Source organism: Aythya fuligula, chromosome 2 (assembly GCF_009819795.1).
Source record: "Aythya fuligula isolate bAytFul2 chromosome 2, bAytFul2.pri, whole genome shotgun sequence".
In the NCBI taxonomy this organism is placed as follows: Eukaryota; Metazoa; Chordata; class Aves; order Anseriformes; family Anatidae; genus Aythya; species Aythya fuligula.
Window position 1 is genome coordinate 80853312 of NC_045560.1, and position 23191 is coordinate 80876502.

The 23191-nt window shown below is 37.1% G+C and overlaps 1 protein-coding gene across 1 annotated transcript in view; it reads left to right on the plus strand.

Annotated features, from left to right (window-relative positions):
* GMDS (GDP-mannose 4,6-dehydratase) overlaps positions 1-23191 on the plus strand; it is a 403977-nt gene that overhangs the window by 141832 nt on the left and 238954 nt on the right. Inside the window, exons 5-6 of the mRNA XM_032182378.1 lie at positions 10189-10381; positions 11261-11365. Of these exons, the coding sequence (XP_032038269.1) occupies positions 10189-10381; positions 11261-11365 (298 nt within the window). The remainder of the gene's footprint in view (positions 1-10188; positions 10382-11260; positions 11366-23191) is intronic.

The window sequence follows — 23191 nt, forward strand, 5'->3', positions numbered from 1 at the left end:
AGGGTGTCAGTGCTTATGTACTAGAGTTCACTGGTTTTAGCATTTCAAGGTGAGGTGTCTTTCTTCTGGTTCACTGGTTGTACTTTAAATTTAAAAGACTTCAGTCTTTTTTTTTTTTTTCATAGCAAGTATAAATATCAGCCTGTTGTACTTATTTTTAAAATGTTTTTAAATGTCAGCTGTTTTCAAGAACAAGTAAAGGAAAAGGAATGCTGTTGGTTTTATGAAAAAAAAAAAATATATTGATTTTGAACCGTTGTCCTTTTCTGAGTAAAATTTGGAGTAAGATTTTGGAGTAACATTTGGCAGAAGATGACCTTATGCATTGGAAGAAAAGACAATGACTTGCCCTGTTCCAAAAAGAAAGCAAACAAAAAGAAAACTTATTTTTTCGACCTGCTGTTGCAGATTTATGCACTCTTCATTGTTTCCGCTGCACTGGAACTGTACTGGAGCAGGAACTGCAGATGGCAACTGTGAGAGCCTGCCTTTTGCCAGTACATACAGGTCCATCCAAATTTGCCCCATGCAATTAGCCATCACAGTTTAATTCCTCACGCGCACAGTAAAAATGAATAAAAGTCTCAAATTAATTACACAGAAGTCTGTGGTATGCTGATAATGTTCTAGCTAAAGAGGAGTTGGTTTCGGTTTTGGTTGCTTTATGGCAAAACAAAGTAGACCTAGGTCCACAGAGGTGTAACATGAAGACTAAGCGATTGGCACCTGTGAGTGGACTAGGAATAAGTTTGAAGTAATGGCACTCATCTTTTTTTTAGATGTGTTTTTATAGTTCTTTTTCTCCAAGGGCGGTATCTTTGTGAAAACCTTGAGTACTTTAAGAATAAACTGAGTGCATGGAGCAGAGGCATGTTGTGTGCCTGCTGAGGTGGAGTACTCGGTGTCTCTGCTGCCCTCATGCAAGCATTGGACTCTCAACCTTCCCAGATACTTTAGGGCAGAGGATGTTCCTTAGATAGCTCTGCCCAAGACAAAAAGTTACCATTTTTTTCTCTGCGTGCACGCATGCACTTGCTTATTTCCTCAAGGTTTCATGTTCTCATTTGTCTCCCTGAAGTCCTACCTGTTTGGAAAGCTCAGCCACAAGCGAAGCACCACCAGGCAACAAGCTGCAACGTGTGGTCAGAACGGAGGTATCTGTCTGCTCCTAGACTGTGACGAATTAAGTGATTTGATTTTTAGAATAGCTGACAGAAAAAGAGAGCTAAGATAAGTTGCTTTTATCTTGCACTTGCTGTGGTTTAAGAGCATTCCCCAGGCAGTGTTACCTCAGTTCCACTTGTGTTTGGAAGGAACCAAGCATCATTTTGTAAAAATGTTTTCAATTTTCTAGCAGGTTTTAAGTTTGTACTTACTTGAATTTGAAAAAACTGAAGAACAATTTTGCAAAGGTTCTATATTTGTTCAGTACATTTTATTTCCATGTTAAATACCCTTACAAGAAAGAAAGGTCCTAATCTCCATCCAAATCATATATGCAATATGATTTTAAGTTTATTTTGTCATGGAGGGAGAAACATTTTTGATACTTTGGGTGTACCTGAGAAACGATTGTTCAAACTGTTTTTAAGCTTTCTAAAATGATGTTACTTGGAATGAGGAATTGCAGACTAGGAAGTAATTTTCTTAGTGATAGATACTAAATGCTGAAAAGGTAGATTTTTTTCTTTGGCTGAAAGGCAAGAATTCCAGTAGTGTCCATAAACCTGTGAGATTTTACCTGATGCATCAGTAGGAGTTAAAAGAGTTTCAGGCAATGAAATTTGCAAATTATTTGGAGAAATTCTAGCTTCTAGGCAATACAGGAGTTTTATCAGTATTAATGAGGGTCCATTGTATTAACTCACGTTTTTGCAGTCCTGTAGGATAGGAAGAAAAAGAGAGGTGAGATTGTTGTCAACAAGGCTGTACCATATTAGATAACTGCTTTAATTCAATATCTCTCTTGCCACCCACTGAAAGTCTATCAAAATCATACAGAAGACAGATTTTGAAAGTTTGTTTTTTAGTGTGCTTTTTTTGTTTTTGCATGTGGTGATGTTTTTTATCACCACTGTGCACAACATCTAAGTATTTTGAAAAGATTAAGGAAGCGAGGATGGAATTTTTTTAACAAAAAATCAGAAGTAAAATAAATGTATTTTAATAATAGTATAACCTACTTGTCACGTTAGAATTTTAAAATAACCCGTATGCTTTAAATTCATTTCTTTATATGTGAAAGGGAATAAAAAATGGTGATATTTCTTCCAAAATGACTGTGTTCCCTGCACACATTTTATTCATAGCTCTCAATTCCCTTGGTACATATAAAGCAAAATGAATTAGATATCTTTTTACATCTCCCTTTGAATGTTCTCTAGTAACTCTGCAAGTTGCCCCTTTTTGTCTTTCTACTAAATAGCATTTAAAGCTTCTGGCACAGCTGGACTTCAGTATGTAAGAAAGCTTTTAGGGTATTATAATGTCACTAGCCATTGAAGTTGCAAAATTTCAAACATCCAAACCCATCCTGACTTTGCTGCATGCTCCTTGTGCTTAAAAACTTGGGTAAACACGTATATTGTTGAAAGTATCCCTGAAAAAAAACGGTGCTGAAAAGAAGGAAAGAATCGACGCTTCTTTTTAAAAGCTTCTTTTCTAATCTCTGTAATTTGAAACTAAAGACTTTGAACAGTGGGTTGGAGATTGTTCTGCAAGATAAATTCCTTGCATCACATAACCCTGACAACTCCCCAGTTCCATCAAATTAATAACAAATGGATGAGAAGATAAGCAAAAATAATGGCGAGGTTACATTTTTGTGACAAAGGTTTATGGCCATGCTGAATCTCATGTTCTGCAATATCCCTCCTCCTTCTCCTCCTCCACGTTGGTGTTGTTTTTTTTTTTTTTTTTTATGATTATCAGATCTGAGCATTCCTGTATCTGAAGCTCTTCTGTGGAAAAGATGAATAGCAAGTTGGACTGTGTGACTTCTAAAAGTTTCTGTGAACAGCTCTCTGCAGCCCCCAGTAGAAATGGCTGGTTTTGTACAAGATCAGGCCTCGTCCTTGCGCATTGTGCATCCGGTTTTACTCATTTGGTGCTATGTATCTGAACATTGAAACACGCTGATGTAATGCAATCTCCCTGTTTTGTTAAAATTGTGGAATAATTTATATAGGAGCAACTTCTGAATGTCATGCGGACCAACTTTCCATAAAGCAGAACAAGCTTTTACAGCATGTTGTTTAGGGCCATGTCTGGCTGAGTTTTGAGCATCTCCAAGGGTGGAGATGCCACAACCTCTCTGGACATCCAGTTTCAATGTTAGACTACCCAAACTGTGAATGTTTTTTTCCAAATATCTAATTCTATTTTTTTTTTTTTTATGTTACAACTACTGTACATTGTCTTTTGACCTCTCTCTGGGCAAATCTCTTTTAATCCAGGCTGTTAAATTTTCTTAACGCAGTAAATTAGCCCATCAAAGAGTAGAAGGATAAACAATTTACAAATTATATCTATTCAGAGGGCTGTTCCAAAACACACCCTTCAGTCCATAGTCAGTGGCCAAAACAACTGTATGGTCTGTAGGAGACCTTGTTTTACTATAATAGACCTCAGAGGGAATGGATATTTCTAGTTAAGGACTGTAGGATTGAAACCTAAAAATAATAGGTAACTGGTGGTTCTTCAGTGGTCAGGCAGCTATCGGTAGGCTGCTTGAAATGCAAAGGTGAATGTGGTGACCTCGTGAGCTGGATTTACAACTGCACCTGCAGATGGCCAGGGAATGCTGAGGAGCCACTTATTATAGAAGCTGAATAATGAATCCAGCTATCAACTCGTATACTGGTTCAATAAATAAAATTTTAACTACTTAGGGAGTGTTTCTCCTTGCTTTTTCTCTGCTTTGGGTTAAATATTTTCTCTTTCTTTCCCCAAGAAAAAGTAGTAGTTTTTCAGAAGGAAAAATGAAACGTGTTATAATAATGCCAGGATATTTCTCTTTAGAGATTATTTCAGAGAGTTTGCATCAAAACGTGAAATTAATCAGGAGGGAAGTTCTAAGGAGAACTTTCCCAATTCAAACCATCAGAAGCTGCCATATGGGCATGCACTGTGGAGCGTGCTAGGGGCCTCTTGCTAAAATCCTTGAGTATTTCAGTTGCACAGGGAAAGCTGCTGCCCCTTTGGGAAAAGTGTGCTAAAGGGTGTTTCAACTGCAAGGTAGCTGGGGGCTCCAGGCAGTCTGATTGCATTTCATGGGGGCAATAGCAGTATGGCTCAGCTGCATGGACCTTTTTAGTGCTTATGGAGCTGGAAGGGGATAGCTGCTTTTGGATTCTACAGTGCCTGACCCTTTGGGACATAATGAAAGATGATACATGCTTTTGCTGCTGTTATCCTGAGTTTTTTATCAGACTTAGAAGTGCACTGTTGCTGTGAGGTTTCTGCTTCCTCTCACCCTTTTCTCCCCATGCTTTTCCATATCAGTTGATCTCCATATCCCTGGAGAAATGAATGGTGGGGAGCCATGGATGACCTGGACTCCTCATCTGTGCCTTTTTGTGGGTGCAAAAGCATGTGTGTGTTCGGTGCAATGAACAAGTTTACGTTCAAGCTCCTCTTTTTTTCACGTGATTAAAACCACTTTGGGGTTACATGATAAAGACTGAACTGGTTCCTGAGGGCAGAGTCTGTTGCAGTTTGACCGCTTATTGAACATGAAGACCATGATTTAAGGTCACTAAGCAGTGAATAGCTTAGTTTTGCACCTTGGTTTTGGTCTTCTCATTTAGGAGTGAAAGTGAAATACTATCCCACTGATGTAAAAACCAAACCTCTAGCCACTTCAAGAAGTCTTTCTGGTCATGCAGCCTGCAGCCCAGAGTATGATGTAGCTGCAGTGGAGCTGAACCAATGCACTGGGAATGGCAGAGAACCTGGTCTTCTATCAGTACCACTGATTATTCCTTTACCTCACCAGTAACTTGAAAATTAGAGTTTGCCAGATCTAAAGTTTCATTAAAACAAACACACACACAAAGTATGAGAATCCCTGTTTTCCTGGAGGATATGAACTCTTTAAGAAATACTGGTAACTCTTTCTTTCTTCACTCATTTGCTGCAACAATCTTGTGAATAGCTTGGGCTAGCATGAATTTTAGGAAGAAATGTTGAGTTCTGCATGCATTTGTGAAACTTATTCCTTGCTAATTTTTTGCTTATAATCATTGAGCTAATTTTATGCAGATCACTTTATTATTTCTGTTTTATTAATAAGAGAATGGGGAAGGAGATAGGAAAGAAGATCTATCTACAAAAAAACATTCATTTTATCAAAGTTTTCAGTCATTTTTCAGTCCATGTCTATTTTACTAAGAAGTTGAATAGGGCTTTAATATATCAAGAATGTAACCTAACAATAAGTAAATCAGAGCTATTGAATTGGCCATTTTTCTGTAGAACAAAAATATACCAAAATCTCCCAAACTACTATATATATGTGTGTGTGTGTGTGTGTCTTTCAACTACTACTTTTATTGAGAGAGAGGGCAATGAGTTAAGCACTCATTCATTCTGAGTTAAAGGGTTGGAGGCAGGAGGAGTTGTCATGTTCTCCTGGAAGCTTACCTGATGTTCTTGTAGGTGTATAGGCTGATCCCCATCCTCGTTGACACCCTCCACTTCTCCCCAAATACTTTAGATTTCCTAAAATCGCTAGGACTTTTTCTGTGGTTTTAGGACTTTACAGGAATGCTTGGCCCATACTCTGTGTTAGATTTAGCAACTGGAATGTTATGCTTTAAATGCCTGTTCCTAGGGGTTGAGCAGTTTGTTTACTGAGATGATATAAGTGATCCCAGTGGTTTTTATTGGCAGTGGAAGGCACACTGAATATTCAAAGCAAACAGAATTGATTTTAAAGAATACAAAAAGTAACTGCTATGAAACCTGTAAGGCCTGAGCGGTTTCTGAGCGGTCTTTCTTCTTTGTGATTTGCTTTTCAGGTGTAAACCTTTCTCTGTGTTTAAAGATATCTGATATACATCTTCTACTCTGATAAATCTAAAGAAAACTACTGTAAGTTTTTTCAGGAGAGCAAAGATGCTTCATCTAGTGTTATATTTAGGTTAGACACCTTTGCTTTTACAGTGGAAGAATAACAATTTACATTTATATTATCCTATTTCCTCCTGGGGCTTCTCATAAGCTTCCCTCTTATAACACAGGCCTTCTAGAAATCCCATATTCTCAAACTGAGAAGGCAGTAAGGAGATGAAATTTCAAATTGTTATTTATCTGCCTTAGGTAGAACATTAGAGCATATTCTGCTAGTGCACACTATTTTTTTATTTTTTTTTTAGAAAGCAAATAGGTAGTATGATTGTAGCCCATCATTTGGTTTGTTTTAAATGACAAAAGGAAATTAAGTATCTCAAAGCTGAACCTATGTGCATGCTAAATTTATTTTTGTAATATCACCATTGTTAACAATGCATTGGTCAGAAGCAAGTACTGTAAAGTCTGCAGGCTTGCATATATATAGTACTCATACACATGATAGGAATGTGTTCTTGTGGAGGGTAAGCCCCATATGTTTTCATTTAGATAGTTTTCAGTAAGCTTTTAAATCTTGTTAAAGACCTTGCTAAGCTTAGTTTTGAATGATCAGTTGGGAAACATCATATTTAAAACATTGCTCTATTAAATTCAAATCTTGTGTAGAGATCGAATCTGGCAATTATAAAGAAAGACATGGAGAGAAAAAGGAGTTCACATTCAAAATATATTCAAAACTCATTGTCCTTCTCGAAGCTGCCTGATTGAAGAAACACAATGTGGTATTCAGTGTATTCATATTGTGTCCTGTGATTCCAGAAGCATTGTAACCAATGAGTCTTTTCTTGAAAATTTTATCATCATATGGGTAAGCCTTGCTGTAGAAATTTATACTTGCCTAAGAATGTATTTAAATCGTACAACAATTAGGGATTAGTCTCGCAGTAAAACCCATACGAACTGAAGATACTCAGTGTATAAAACTCCTGATTGATTTTTAATACTCTGAGCCAATTCTGCAGGGTTTTCAGAACCTGAAAACCTGCAATGAAGCACTTTTAACCAAAAATTTAAATATCTCCATTCTGTTCTGTTCGCTTCTAATGATGGTGTTATCACTGTTTATTGAATGGAGTAACTGCTTAGTGAATGGAATAAGGAGAGGCACATCATAAGTGTATATATTCACAGCACCTCCCCAGATCAGCTATGACAGCTCCAAAAGCACCGTGTCCTCATTGTACATGGGAAGGCACTTCCACGTTCACTCTGATGTTCCAAGTAGACAATTTCTATTTTGTTGGTATGCCACTGTCCCTTTGTCACAAAGTCTGTCCAAAGAGGGCAAATGAGTATTGGGTACATGCTTTTCTTTTTGAGAAAACTTTCAGTTTGGAAGCTTCTTACAGGCAAAGAAGCTTCATTTTCCTACTCCAGTCATTACAGAAACTCATGGAGTTGTCCTCAAAGTTGTTAGGTACACTGCTTTCTTTATGCAGTTGACAGTAACTGTTAGTTTGGGATTTCTGAGGCTAGGATGGAGCATCTCTCTTAAGGAGGTAAGTTGAAAAACAGTGTGGATATGGTTTTTGCTAAGCATGATCAAGAGCATCTCTTTTAGGTTTTCTGCTGATTTGCCACTGTCTTCAGTGGTGTACACAGAGATGAGCTTCCTAATTCAGGCATTTAAGATAGTTGTCACAAGTTAGGCTGTGTGAAAGCTCTACTCTGTTAGTATTACCTAAGCTCTTTTCTCCACTGGACAAATCTTTAACCTTTCAGAAAGGAAGGCTTGAATTTTAACCTTTATGCACCTGCCCTTACGAACTGTCATTTCCATGAAGTTTTTACTCTTAGATAAATCTCACTGAACTAAGTACACAAGCAAAGAATCCGATTCCGCAGTTGGTTTCTGTAAGACAACCCCTGTCCTTCTGTATCTTGTACACTTTTGCACATTTCTCTTAATGAGGTCCCTGTGTATTTTATTTTATAACTTCAATCTTCCTGCTGGTCTTGCACAAAATAACATGTTCAGCAAGAGAAATAATGGGCTAATGGATAACTTAGCACTTTTTCACGATCTGCCCTGCTTCATTTGTAACTATTTAGTTGACCTGGTGTTTTATAAAACTTTTACATTCTTAACTTTGGATTAGAATCAAATTAAAACCCAGCGTGAAGTTACACCGCACAAAATGTCTTAACAGTCCCGTGTTTTTGGAGCTGGAGCTTTTAATGGATAAAACCATTTTTCATTTTCTTGAATGCCATTCTGGTCTAACCTGCACTCCAAAATGAAATGAGTTTAGCGGTCTGAGTCCTGTCCCTGGTGAACAATAGTCCACATTACAAAAACACCAAACCCGCACAAAGCTGTCGGTTTCTGCTCGGGAACACTCAGGCCCAGCCAGTGTGAAGGCAGAATTACCTCACACCCTAGGGAGTGATTTTTCTAGGTGAAGATTGAGGTCATTCTTGAGGCAATAGGGAAAAGCGGATCTTGTGAAACTGGTCTCTGCAGCAGCCAGCGAGGGCAACCCCTGGTACTGCTACTACAGGCTCTTTGTTCGCCTTGCTGACGAGGCTTTATAATGTGGGATCGCTCATTTAAGACCACCTGAGATGTGCATGTACCATTTGCTGATGTAGTAGAATATGCAAACAAAGCTTGCATTTTGAGGAGATGTTTTTAGCAGGTTATTTTTGGGGGAAGAATATGTTAATATAGGTGAATTCCTGGTTCTCCTACAATTGTTGTTTTGCCTTTTCTTAGAGGGCTGGGAAGGCACTGTAAATATTTGAAGGGTGAATATGCTAATTCCTGTTCATTAGTGCATAACTGATTGTATGACCCATTCATTAAGATGTTTTCAGAAGAGTTACTCAAACAGTGAAGCTGAGAGGCCTTAAGTGACTCTTATCTTTATGGCAGACGAATTAAAACTAAACAAAACAAAAATGCTCAGCACTTCTTTAGTAGATCAGTGCATAGTTTTAGCTGTGTCATACTAGGTTAACATAGAAAGTATCAAGTTTCATTTTTTTTCTTTTGGTTAAAAAAAGAGAGTTAAATTTGTTTTCATACCAATAGCTATTTCAGATCAAAGCTATGTGAGAACATTTTTATTTTGGATAACAGTAATAAAATTTAGATTATTTTATACTTGTATTAAAATAACCATAAGTGCAAATGAAAAATAATTTAATTATTTTGATTTCATCTGCTGTGTAAATAAGCATCAAACCCCCAGTGATTACTGAGCAGAGAAAGCAGCTTAAGAAGAGAAGTGAATACTGGGCTATCTGTCTGAATCTTCAGAGAGCCTGAAAAAATACCTGGCAAGTGTAAAGTTTCCCATTGATTTCTCTGTGATAGCTCAGCCTGTTGGGTGAGGGGCATTTACCATCTCCATCCGTAGCTGCCCTGTCAGTGAACACTGAAGAAGGGGGCATGGTAGGTTTGTACTCTGCTTTTGGTAGTGTCTCTCTAACCTGTGGACTGGATCATATAACAAGGCTGTAACATTGCCATTGCTGTAGAGCTTGTTTCAGGAAAGTCAATCATTTATCAGCCAGAGAGGTACACCTGAAGTAATTCTTCCTTTTGATGGGGCCACAGAGAAGGTTGCTCTAAATGTCCATTCCCTTGTGTGGTTTCATTGTTTGTTTTTTTTTTTGATGGTGGTATAAACAAGGATTTTTTCATAAATGTTCATGCTATCTTACATACTTTTGGCCAATTTTAACCAATTTCAAGTATGTAAAAGATATTAAGCCCAAGTGAATATTGTGCAAATTGGCAGCTGTGGAAATGACAGAGCACCTGATAACGTTCCCACTGTAGGGGAGGCTTACCCCTTACTTCACATGGGAAAATGATCCTGAGAGAGAGAGATCAGGGAACACCAGTCTTTTGATTCTGCTATTTATGGAGCTACTTGTTTATTCTTAGAAATCCTTCGAGGGTACTTCTGTAAACTGAGCATCTACTCTGTACAAAAGTGTCTAGATGGTTTGTGACAAGTGATGTATTGCTTTGTTTGGTTGTACATGATCACTGCATGTTCTGGTTCTCCTAGCATAATTGGTGTTTTTTTCTTTCTCTCCCCCAAGATTTCATTTGACCTAGCAGAATATACTGCTGACGTTGATGGAGTTGGCACTTTACGGCTCCTGGATGCTATTAAGACCTGTGGCCTTATCAACTCTGTGAAGTTCTACCAAGCCTCCACTAGTGAACTTTTTGGAAAAGTGCAAGAAATCCCGCAGAAGGAGACCACCCCTTTTTACCCAAGATCGCCTTATGGTAAGAGCTCGCTGATGCGTGTGTCAGTAGTGTCTGTCTGTCTGTTCTCCCTTCTCATGTCTCAGGGCTGAAGTCATTTGGGTGTGAGATTAGAATGACGATAGAGCTAAAGTGACTAGACATGTTGAGAGGCATACCTTTATGAATTACTATATAAAAAGTATTTGCTGCCATTGCCCGGGGGTTGGAAATTACCATCTCACTTCACAAGACTCTGTTCATTCAGATCAGAAGTTGAGAGCTCTTGTACGGAGAAGGGGGAAGGGTGGCTCTTCCCTCACAAAGGACTGTAAGATACCACTGAAGTGATAAGGTTTCATGTTTTTTGTTGCCTAAATGAAAAACTCCCAAGAGCTCGTTTCTTCCGTCATGAACTTGCATTAAATTTGAAACACTTATTAAAGCAATGCGCATGGAAGACTTTGGTGATAAAGTTTCAAATCAATTTGAGTGTTAAGGCACCAGATTTTCACTTTTATTTCTCCGAAGTCACTTCTTTTATTAGCAGAGGTCACCACAGTGGTGTATTTCACACGCTCTGGCTGTGTTAATTATATTGTAAAAGAAAAAGTGCTATGCTTGAATGTGCATAAGAAAACAAGTGAGAGAGCGCCCTAACACTTCCTGGCTGGTTCTGGGGCTGTGCAGAAAAGGAGTATTTTCCCCTTCAGCTGCTCTTTATTGGGCTGGATATTCTTTCCATATGAAATGTGACACATCTAGGGAATTAATCGAATTCTAGCGCACTCCGTTGCTGAAACATGGCCTTCACCCTGCATGGAAGAGAGATGCATATATGTGTCTGTGTCTGTCTGTATGTGTGTCTGAGCTGTGTACAAGTGGAGCAGATCTATGTAACGTCTCAAATTATTTTTGTAGGGGCAGCAAAACTGTATGCCTACTGGATTGTGGTGAACTTCCGAGAGGCCTACAATCTCTTTGCTGTGAATGGCATCCTCTTCAATCATGAAAGTCCCAGGAGAGGTTAGAAAATCCATGTAAAACTGTTCCTGTATTTGTGTGCATCTGACAGGAAAAATGAAACAATGCATCCACAGGTTTCATTTAAACTTGCCAAAATGCTGTGCTTGACGGTGTTTGGCTTGAGGTAGCCAGCAGACTGTGTTTAATGTAGCACTCATGTGGCAGTCTCAGAGTCTGCAGTATAACAGTTTTCGCCTTCAAGCACCATATTCCGTTTTGTAGCCCTCTGGCTCTGAAGGGAGGCTGAGGTGACTGATTTTGTGTATCAGTGCTCTCCAGAGCATTTAGGTGGGCAACTGCATAACAGATGCAATTTCAAGTGTGATCTGTACTCAAGATTTTTATTTGTATATAAACACCAAATTAAGGAACATAAAGAGTTGACCCTCTAAATTCATTAGAATAATGAGTACAGCCCAGTATATTTTGGAAACTTGTGGATTATTACCCTTACCTTCTGACAAGATGGCTTTCAACACATAGCTTTAAAATACCTTTCTTTTTAATCCTTAATAGCAACACATTTTAAACTCCACTTTATCATCCTTTTTCCTCTTTATGAACAATTAATACTGGTACTTAGTTTGTGAAAAAGTCCACAGTTGATTAAAAGCCCCTTATACAATGACAGCTTTCCTCCGCCCTTAAAATACCGTGACTTAAAAAACACTCTAAAATTAAACTTTAAATTAACACACACAACTGGATTTTCAGTGCAGAAGCCTTTTATTGTGGTCTGTTTTTAACTGAAAAATAAATTCAAACTTTACAGGAATGCAATTATGTAAATTATAGCCTGGCACAAAATATAATAATTTTACTCATACTTACAAATATAAAATAGACCATAATTGCAACTGTTTGGAAAAAAATATGGAAAAAAGAGTCAATTTCAATAGGATTTAAATAGAGATTTGAGTCTTTGGGAGTCACAGCTGTAAAACCTTATAGTACACTGGGTAGGCAGCATTTACAGTAAGTGATGCATCAAATCTTCATTGGCAAAAGTTGGTGCAGCACTTCTCACTGGAGCAGATGTCAGTATGAGTTTAAAATTAAAAGAGAATCAAATTCACTAAATTGTTGCATTGAGAAACCCTAATACTTTGCTTTCTTTTAAACAGTTCACTGCAGTATATTCGTGGTGCACCATGTAAACTAATGTCCGAATTGCTGAGTTATAACGATGCAATAAAAACCACCTGAACAACATAAAAAGGGGGGGGAAATGCAATGGCAAATACTAACCTGGCATGATTTCTTGTCATATTAAAGAGCTATAGGATGAGATGGAAATTACAGGAGCATATATGATTTGTGCCATTTTGAAGGAGAAAAACTTCAGTTTTATTATTAAATTAATAAGTTTTTATTAAATTAAAATATTATTAAATTAATAAGGTTTTTTATTATTAAATTAATAAGTTTTATTATTAAATTAAATATTTCTCTTGTTAGGCTTGTATAAGTTGCTGCATATGAAGCTAAACAGGAAAACAAAGCTCTTCTTACATCATCTTTGAGCCATCAGTTAGTGCAAGGGAAATACACAAATAATATCTTTTATCTTTGAACCATGGTTTATCACTGCACCTGCATAATTCTTCACTGGTATGTTTCCCTTCAAATAACATGTAAAAGGTTTGAAAAATACAAGCATAACTACAACATGTAAACCTGGTGCAATACAATGGGAAACTTGGAGGGAAAAAAAAAAAAAAAAGTAGAACTGTTAGAAAATAGATTTTCTGCCTTACAGATTTATAGGGGAAACACTTTTTTTATTTGTTTGTTGAACCCATATTCTTCTAAGGGCAGTATAGGAAAAATCAAACAACACATCTTACTTCAGAATACTGATCCTTCTCTTTAGCTTTCACAATTTTAGTTTGGAAAGGATATCCAGTAGTTAATCTCACGTGTCCTGTATAATATAGGCAAGTCTGTGCAGAGTTCATAAGGGTAGAGAGTGCTTAAGTCTACTATAAGAGGTTTCATATTTTTGAAATTATGAAGACTGGAGAGAAGTGCTGGCCTTGAGAAGCTTGTTTGATTTTCTACTTTTATCTTGCTTTTATGCCATACAAGAAGAATACAGTATCAGGAGTAGCTCTTAAGATGTGACACTGTACTGCAAATCTGAATGCTTAAGCTCATTGTTTGGGCTTGCTTTTAAGTCCGGTGTTTCTTGTTCTGATATCCCCTGTGACTTAAAAAAAAAAATAAAAAAAAAAAATCACCAGTGATAAATTCCAGATAGACTGAACCTGCTACTTGAGCCTTGCATCTTAAATTGGGAATAGTACACTGTTACCAAATTGCAGAAATACTTGGATCCATGCTCAAGAGATACATACATATGTAGCAACAGAGGACGTTATCTAAAATCTCATATGGAGTAGAATAAGTGGCAATGTAGTACTTCCCTTGCAAATTTTCTACTTAAGAAATGAGGGGCAGTAGGTATAATAACAGTCACTTTTTTTTTTTTTTTTTAACAAGTACATGTTTTTCTTCTCACACAAATCAGCATTGCTGCACTGAAGTGAACAGGGTCATGTTGATTTGTTCTGGCTGAGCATAGTATTTCAAGTGATGGTCTGGTAACATCAGATGAGTGTAATCTGCCTATTTTGGGGAAAAGACCAGCATTGACAATACACCTTGCTAAAGCTGGTTTCTCGATTGCTGTTATCACTTTTTATTTGGGTATAACTCAATTGTTTCCTGATTTATGGCCATGCCAAGGGATAGTGGGATTTTCCATTTCTGAAGTTTATTGTCTAAACATTATCTGAAAAGCAAAATGCTCTCTACCAGTGCTAGTATGCTACAAGATGGTCTCGGTTTCCAAAATCAAGCATACGAATGAAACCCTAAAAAGGTCTTCCCAGAAAAATCAGGGAGGTGTACATTAGGATAGAGCTGAACCTCCCTGGTTCTCTTTTGCAGCCAGATGTCATAACCTACTGTAACAGGGTGTTTTTTCTATCGTACTTTAGAGAGCCAGCTCCAAAGTCATGACCTACCAGGCTCCAGTGGGCGATCTTGTACAGAAAGCTTGTACACACGCTGTCAGAAAGTTGGACACACGATATTGTGGGGGGTTTGTTTGTTTTTTTCAACAGCATTATGGAATACCAAATGGGGAAGCTGGTGCCCAGCAAGTTTCTATTGGTGGTTGAATGTGGCTCCCAGTATTACCAGTTTGGAAATATCTACCCTGTAGCAATATTGGAAAGGTATTTCAGTTCAGTGAGATGACGGTTTTGACAGTGGAAGAGTGAGGCAATTAGCAAGTCTAGTTTTCAGGAAAGCTGGGGCTCGATCCAAGCCTTTTTTACACCATTGGAAAGGTTCCTGTTCTTTTGTTGGGCTCTGGATCTCACTAATAACTTCTTTTTTTTTTTTTTTTTTTTCTGAGTAAGAAAGCAAACTACTTGTTGACAGTATCATTTGTTTCTTCCCACACAAGCTCTTACTCTTTTGCTCCTTGGTTCTGCGTAGAGTTTTCTCAGGTTTACAAGATGTGCCTTTGGATGTCTGAGATAACTCTCCAATTTGGTTAACCACTTCATTGCTTGCCTCATCTGATCTTTATCTGCCAAGATGTACAAACATGTACTGCATGTTTCCTGACACAATGCAACAGAAGTTTTGTTTTTTTGTTGTGTGTTGTGTTTTGTTTTTGTTTTTTTCTCTCCAAGTAATAAATACTTTGCCTCCACACATGACATCATTGTGTAGATCATTCAGTAGGGAATTTTTGTTTGTCTGATACCAGCTCTGGTAAAGCAGTTGTCATCAGACCATTGCTGTGTAGCCAGAGGGAAAGGATACAACTGCTCATTTCTATGATCTCTTTCAGCCAGGAAGGAAATGGCTAGGTGTTAGATTGCAGGCTGAAGGTTGTCAAAGTACATGTAGCAAGATTAAAATGAAAAGAAATCATGATTGGAAGAGAATGGGGAGTGTTCCTTGCTTTTGTTGTGCAACTGGATCATGCTTTTGCCAGGAAGGAGGGGGTAAGGGGTTTCTTTGCTTGCTGTAAATGTGCTTGGATGTCTTGAATTCTCTTGTTATTACCTTTTTTTTTTTTTTTACAAGCTTTCAGTCTCCCTTTTGCCTCTATTTCATAGAGAGGGCAGTAGCAGATGGTGACATCTGCTACTGACTTTCACAAGAAATCCTTCCGAATCCTGACAGTAACAGCTGCTCTTCTGCATCTCCTATAAAGAGATGTAGCCAACATCTGTCAGATTTCCCTTTCTCAGTTCTGTGATTGAGGTGACTAATTTGCTGGTGTCCTTACAAATATTCTGTGCAAGAGGGACTTGTCAACCTAACACCACTGTAAGTACTAAGGGCCCGCTTTTTATAAGTTTAGAGAAAGATGCAAGTGTATAAAATCTATTTATCTTTCATTTACTATACAAATTTCTAAACCAAACAAGTACATCTGTATAGCAAAAGTCAGCAGAGCATTGCTTGTGCCTTGACGACTCCTTGCTAGATGAGAAGAATGCAAGCTGGCTGGTTATTGTCAGGGATCGTCTGCCTAGCATATTGAAAACTTGGTGTCAAGGTACCAAGGCCAATGTAAGAGGAGTTACTCAGACAGTTGTGTACTGCGTCGCAGCCAAGATCATTTCATGCTTTTTAGTTTGCGTGTTTCAACAGAGAAAGCATGCAGTGTCCTGAAGACATGCATTCTTACTGGCTTTTTCTCCCTGCTGTGAGACTGATCCTGCTAAGTGATCCATGCAGGTGTTTTCTTATCTACACATGCAGTCATACGTCAGTGGGGATAAATACAGGCATTAGGGTCTACTTGTACAGATGGATTTGTGGTAATATTGACCGTGATAAGAGAAAATTGCCAGGTAATACCTCTCTGCTATTTTAGCTAGGTGCTTGTGTTTTCCTATGAAAAAGAGCTGACCTTCCAGGATAAGTGAATGCAGTTAATTCTGATTTTGAACCTGATACTGACTGACTAGATAGTACTGATAGGGGCACATCACAGTATGCAGGGATCATTGTGGGTCTGTCTAATTTTTCTGTGGCTAATAAGTCATCTTCATCTTGAGTTCTAGGCAATCCTCATATATGAAGGCAATGTAATCAAACCAAAATATGAGCAGGCTTCCCTCTGTGAGCTTGGGTTTTGGAAGCAGTGCCAGACTTCTGATATGAGAAATGAAGGCTACGAACAGTCCTGCATGTGCTTGGCTTTGGGCATCCAGGTTGTCCAGGTCAGACGATGGAAATTGAAATAAGAACTAAACAATCATGTAAATGAACTGAATCAGGATAAATATATTTTTTTCTCAAGTGAGTCACTGATAAAGGAAGATGCTGTGTTGAGCTGGACATTTACTAAAATCTTTTTTATTAAGTCTTATGAACAGTAGTTTGTGGAAATCTTTCTGTTTTTTTTGTTTGATTGTTTTTGTTTTATTATTATTATTATTATTATTTATTTATTTTTCTTTTCCAATACTATAGTGTATCCCTGGTTCTATACTTCTCTATCTGATGTACTTTTCTGGGGTCTGTCACCAGTTTATCTAAATAGTTATGGATATAGCTCTTACAAAATCTAAGTAATTTCTTGCCTGTGGGTTTAGACTTTTGGAACAGCTGCATTCGCAACCCAGATCTCTCCTTAAGCAAATTATTATCTTATCAGATACATCTTCTTGTCATTAAATCATGTGCTCCCTTGTGGCTTATTCCATGTTGAGAAGAAAGTAGATTACACTTTTTGCTGTTTCCCGTGATTGATTTAACTTTTTTGTGTAATCACAAAACAAAAACAAAACAAAAAAAAAGCACCCTCTCAATCTAGAAAACCTTGCCATGTTTCATTTCTCAAGTTATATTAGCTGATAGCAGGGTTATTTTCTTAAACTGAGTGATTGTGGACTTTTTTTTTTTCATCTAATGAAATACCAACTTGAAACAAAATGTGGAAGATATAGAAGTCAGCAATTGCAAATGGGGTGGTCAGAGTATGTACCTCATCTGTAGTGTTCTTGTGGCTTCATTAATGCACAAACTAGTAGCAAGGTTATTAATATGGATTACATGCCTGTTTCTCTGTTTTTCTTTTTTTCCAACAGTTTGCAAGTATTTATTGTAATTAAAACTGTTACCATATGTAAGTAGATGTTACCGTAACAGTGTATTTCACTGTGTTCTATCTCATCCCTATAAAATGATAGCTGCTAAAACACAGGGTTGTAGGTCACAGTTAACAGGTTTCCCTCAAAACCCTTCAGGGTTGTTCTTTGGTGTGGGAAAACAAGAGAAACAACAGAAAATATAGTACTGTGTTCCCTCTACTTTCTCATAACTTTTGCCATAGGACATGTGAGTTTGGGAACCACTGCTATAGAAATGCTGCAAGATTTTTATTTTTGATGGAAATAATTTAATGACATTAAATGTGAGTAGATTACACATGTAATGAAAGAATTGGCCAGCTACATAACTCAGACCTCCCAGTGACATCCTTTTTTTCTCATTCATATTAAAAACTTTCCTTAAGAGAGATTAAAAGTGTTTATTACATACATCAATATTAATCAATAGGCTGCTTGAGAAGATTTACAAGAAACTTAAAAAATAAAATGAAATAAAATAAAAATCCTGTGGTAATCCCAAGTCTAGGCAGGGTGAATCTGGAAAATTCAGAGCTCATTTTGGACTTAAAAGAAATCCAGATGAAATGGGAAAAGTATTAACCACACACAAACATTTTACTTTACCTTTCTTTTAAAATTTCTTGCAACATTTGATTTTAAGTACTAACACTCCTTGTGTTTGTTGTTTTAACACCTTTCTCTTTGCCACTCCACATCTTGCCCATATTCTCAGCTATCGGCAGGCATGTGTATATCCATTAGGGATACTTAAATTGTCTGGCAAGCTATGTATTCTCTTTTACATTGAGTTTCTTTTTGCTATAGACTGTAAAAAAGGATACAAGGTCTTTTGTTAGCTTTATTGCACTTTCTAAACATAAATGAAAATACTGCATGCCTTCAAAGATCAGGAACAGTCCTTATACCTCCCAAATTCTACATAATTCTTGAAAATGGAGTGAATTGAAAATAATTCCTGGATGTAAGCGTTTTGTTGATTAGGGATGGTACCAGTGATACACTTCATTTTACGTATTTATACTGAAGTGCCATTGAATCTTGAGCCAAGCCAATTGCGCAACCATAGTAGGCATTTGAGTTTGTAAATGCTCCTTCTGCTCTGCTTGGTTACATAAATTAGGTGTAAGCTATTGCATATATCTGTAATTGCAAAATAGGCCATTATGGCTAAATTTAACATGTTTTTTCAGTAGGAATATGTCTGTCTTTTCTCAAGTTTTTCCATTCACTTTGATATCCTCTAGGTGTATTGGTGTATTGTAGGAAAGGTGGGAGGTAACAGAGGTTTTCTGTCACTTGTTGGATTGGGAAATGGGATAGTCTAGTGCTGGGAGTGTGTTTTGCTGTCGTGTTCTATTGGAGTAGTCATTGAGGTATCATGGACAAAAGTCTGCCCTTTCTGAGAAACTAGAGAGCATGCTTATACCTTTCTGTTTAGCAGGAAGCTGTGTAGCTATGTTTCCTGGACTGTAATCCTGTTCAGGTATGATTTCCAGGTAGTGGTATGAATCACCCCATCCTGAGGAAGGTGAGGTTTTATTACTTAATTTAAATTAATTTAATCTCCTATTTTCCTCCTAAACATGCTCTAGTAGTGAGTGCTTGAATCCTGAACACATCTGCTACAAAATTCAAAAGAAGTTAGAAGCAAAAATTGCTCTGACTTGTTGAAAATAAAATGGCTGTCATGCATCTGGAGTAGAAGGTGGCTCCATGGGTCTCCTTTGTAGCTGGTGTGTCCTCACAGAAATGCTAGTGAGAGTCTTTCTCTCGTCAGCTTGGCATGGCCTAGCACCGCAGTCTTGGTTCATGGCCTCCGCTTACGACACTCTACAAGCTTCCTTTTTCTAAAAAAGTTTTTATGTTCTCCTAGTCTCAAGTCCATTTCTTTAAATCTTACTCAGTGCATCTTCAGGTGAAGATGCTACTGTGACTGATTCTCTTAACTAGTAAAATGAGTAGGTAGTGCAAGTAATATGCATTTTTCTTTAAACCTGTTTGAATCCACGCACATACACAAAAAGGTGTAGCATAGCATATATTATTACAATTCTCCTAGTGTTAGGAGATTTAATGACAAGATTTTGTGTCCCCACAGACCATGCAGTATTTAATAAAAATATTTAAAGGAAGATTGGTGTAACAGTAACTCAGGCTGTGAACCTGAAAGTTTGATTTCATCTAACAATAACAGTAGGCAAATGCTACCTTTGCTACCTAGTTCTACTTGTGCTTGTGTTACTAAAGAACTGGCAGCAGTTTTTGTCATGTCGTTGAATCCAAGATGAATTGCCAACATAGCGTAAGGAAGCTAACCAGTGAATAACAGGTCTTTATTAAATTTTTACTTGTCTCCTAATGGTGCTTTTCTTAAAAAAAAAATAAAAATCTTAAACTATACTTAAATGAAAAATAGTCTCTTTATTTTGAAATCATGGAATTAAGCAATTCTGGGTTTGAGTTCATTAGTGTGCTGCAGTTATTGCACAACTTTGGTCTACTTGCAAGTAAGTGAAGTGTCTGCTGTCACTTCAGTTCTACAGGTTCCTTGTGGGTTTGGTGGTGGGGTGACATCATCTGGTTTACCGTCACATTTATAGACAATGATAACCAGGCATCAACACTCAACGGAGGAACCCACAGAGTCATCAGGGAACGTTCATTCATTTTTTCCAAAATTATCTATGTGTGTGAGTATGTGGATGATGCTTGCAAATGGTTGCCTGTACATGAAAGTCTGATGAAAGAATTTGTATGTTAAGTAGAATTTGCTGTAAAAGCAGAATAAGTAGAATAATAAAAAGAATAAAGTGTTCATTGTCCAGAGTGATCACGTACATGAGGATTCATTCAAGCTTTGTTGTTTTTACAAATTAAAGTCAGGTGGTTTAATATTTAATACAAAAGATTTGGTATTGAAGAAAAAAATCTGAAAGACTTAACACATTTTAAAATATGCTTTTCCTCTAGAGTATTAAGGGAAAACATCAGCTTGGACACGGTTTATTTAATCTTTATTGTAAAAGTAGAAATAATTTGGAATATTGAATTTTTTCTTTAACCGAACTTTACTGGCTTGGCATAGTATATAGTGGTTGTGTTTTCCTGTTGAGGTGGTTTTGTTTGTTTGTTTGTTTTATCCTGATATCTTTTTTGGGTCTTGGTTATTGTAAAAGTTAGGGAACAGTTCCCCATCTAACCAAGTTATGAACAAATCCTTTTTTCAAAAAATCTGAGGCATTGCTCCATTATTCCATGCAAATTTAATTTAATTATAAAATTCTGAATCTAAACATACACTGTGTAAGAACTGTAAAAAAATCAGATTCACATTTGTAGATCAGATTTATGTTTTTTTAACATTTATGTGAATTTTCCTGCAATATGCCTTTCTGTCAAGAAAAGCTTTCATGACTATCTGCTTGTCTGTCTAGAGTACCAGATCTCTACCCTCAGGTTTTTTTGGCAGTCAAGAGTAAGTTTTTGTCATTTGATGGGCTGTCATTTTATTGAGTTTGCTGCTTCTTCACAGTAATCCAGGTAAAAATAAAGGTTTGTTTTCCAAATGCACCTGCCCCAGGAATCCGAAGTTTCTGTTTCTTGACAGTGTTTGAACCAGGCTCCTCTAAATCCAGTATTCCTCTGTGAAACTGCCATATCCCATGCTTTCCACAACACCTTCACTTCCAGTTTTTTTCTTTTTTTTCCCCATTATCCCATGCTTGAATTGGATTAAGACATTGCCTCTTGTTGCCATCAAGTGAATAATACTGGTCAGATTTTCAAACCTGCTATTTAATAACAAGCATTCAGATTTTTAAAAGGGCTTTGAGGTGTACATATTGAAAGGATGGGTGCTTTAAAGAGTCCTTGCAAGACAGAACCATGATGGTAAGAAATATTTTTCAGAGGACATGATAATTCCATGCTACTAAAAGCAGAACAAGTCAACTGTGTAATGATGAATGATTTAGGCAGTGGTTACCTGGAAGTGTTTGCTTAGCCTCATTTCCCTTTTACTCTAAAATAATGTTTGTGTGGAAAACTGCTAATTTTAATATATTTCATTTAAAAATGAAAGAAACATTGTGTTTCCTGAAGTGCAAGAACATGGACTTGTTATATTTGAAAAATACCAATAATTGAAAAAGAAGAAGAAGAAAAAAAAAAAAACACCAAAAAAAAGAAAAAAAAAAGTAGAAGAGTGAAGAACAGGTTTGGTTCAGATCTGATTTGTATCTGACTTTGACTCAAGTCAGTTCAGTTTCTTCAGATCAATAATGATTGATATGTCTGTATCAGTTCAAGATGGAAAATGTAAAATTTTGAAATGTAAAGTACATATGATAAGGAAACTTCCTCTGGCAAATTTTCTGCTCAACAATTATTCTGATCTGTAATCAGAAGAATTTTGGTTTTGGTTCAGTTCTGAATTAGTTCAGCAAAGACTTCAGGTGATGGTGCAGGTTCACTTCCCATTTTAGAAAAAAATAGTTTTGAACAATTTTATATTTCAGTTTGGTTTGACTCTGAGGGAAACAAACAAAAAAAAACTTTTCCATACTTGGGCGCTACTTAGCTACATTGCACACTTCACTCTGCTTGGGTAAGCTGCTTTATTGGGCTGTAGTATACCTCCTGGCTGGCATGCAATAGTACAGTGCTGTAGTGTCTGGCTAAAGAGCAAAATAGGGGGGGATGTGTTGGTTCGAGGGGATATATCTTACTGGGATTAAAATGTGGGAATAATCTGTAAAAGTTTTGGTATTAGGCTGAAGTGGTTTGAAGAATGTTTGTGTTTGTGTTTAAATCCACATGATGATGTGCCTATGAGAAGATCAGGGAAACATGGATGTTAAAAAAAAGATGGATGATATAAAAATCTGAACCTCAAACCTGAATCTTGGACCTGCGTTTTTATAACCTTGTCATCATATAGACAGCATAAAGAGAATGCTTTGTGATGAATAAAATACTGTTTACTGAATTCCATTGAAACTCTTGAGAATAACTTAAGAATTTAACTTCGTTTTAGTAAGCTGATATGCCTATAGTGCTGGCTACTTTTAAATCCCTTTGCAAATATTTTTGTCGTGTTTAAGTTTATTATTCCTGTATAATTGCTCACAATTTGATTGTTTTTTTCTTTTTCAATAACTTAGGGCATTGTTGTTTTTTATTTGTTTTCTATTGGTGGGTGAGATGTCAGGGGACATGACTGGTTTCTTCAACAGCCTGTTAGGGGCTATGCAGAAACGTGACCAAGAAGCACTTTTTTCTGTCGTGTTACAATTTAACTATTTTAAAAGAAAAAAAAAGAGGATTAAATATTTAATATAATTTTATTCCTGTGTACTTCTAAAGGTGGTGTAAAACTGATTGGTGTTAGCTGATGTGGCACAGTTCAGCTTCATTAAGGATCTGCACGATCATGACACTCAGCAGCTCAGAAAGTTATATTGTAGAGAGCTTACACAGTGCCCTTTTCCAGAACAATGGCAGGGTCACTGTTAGTATTGTGCGGGGGCATAGGAAGAAGAGATTAACAGATGAGAGAGGGCAGAACCATGCCGCAGCACTGGCAAAAGGACACCGTTGCCCTTGCTGTCTGCAACCCCTTTTTGGAATCCCACTCAAAGACATCAGACTTGCATGT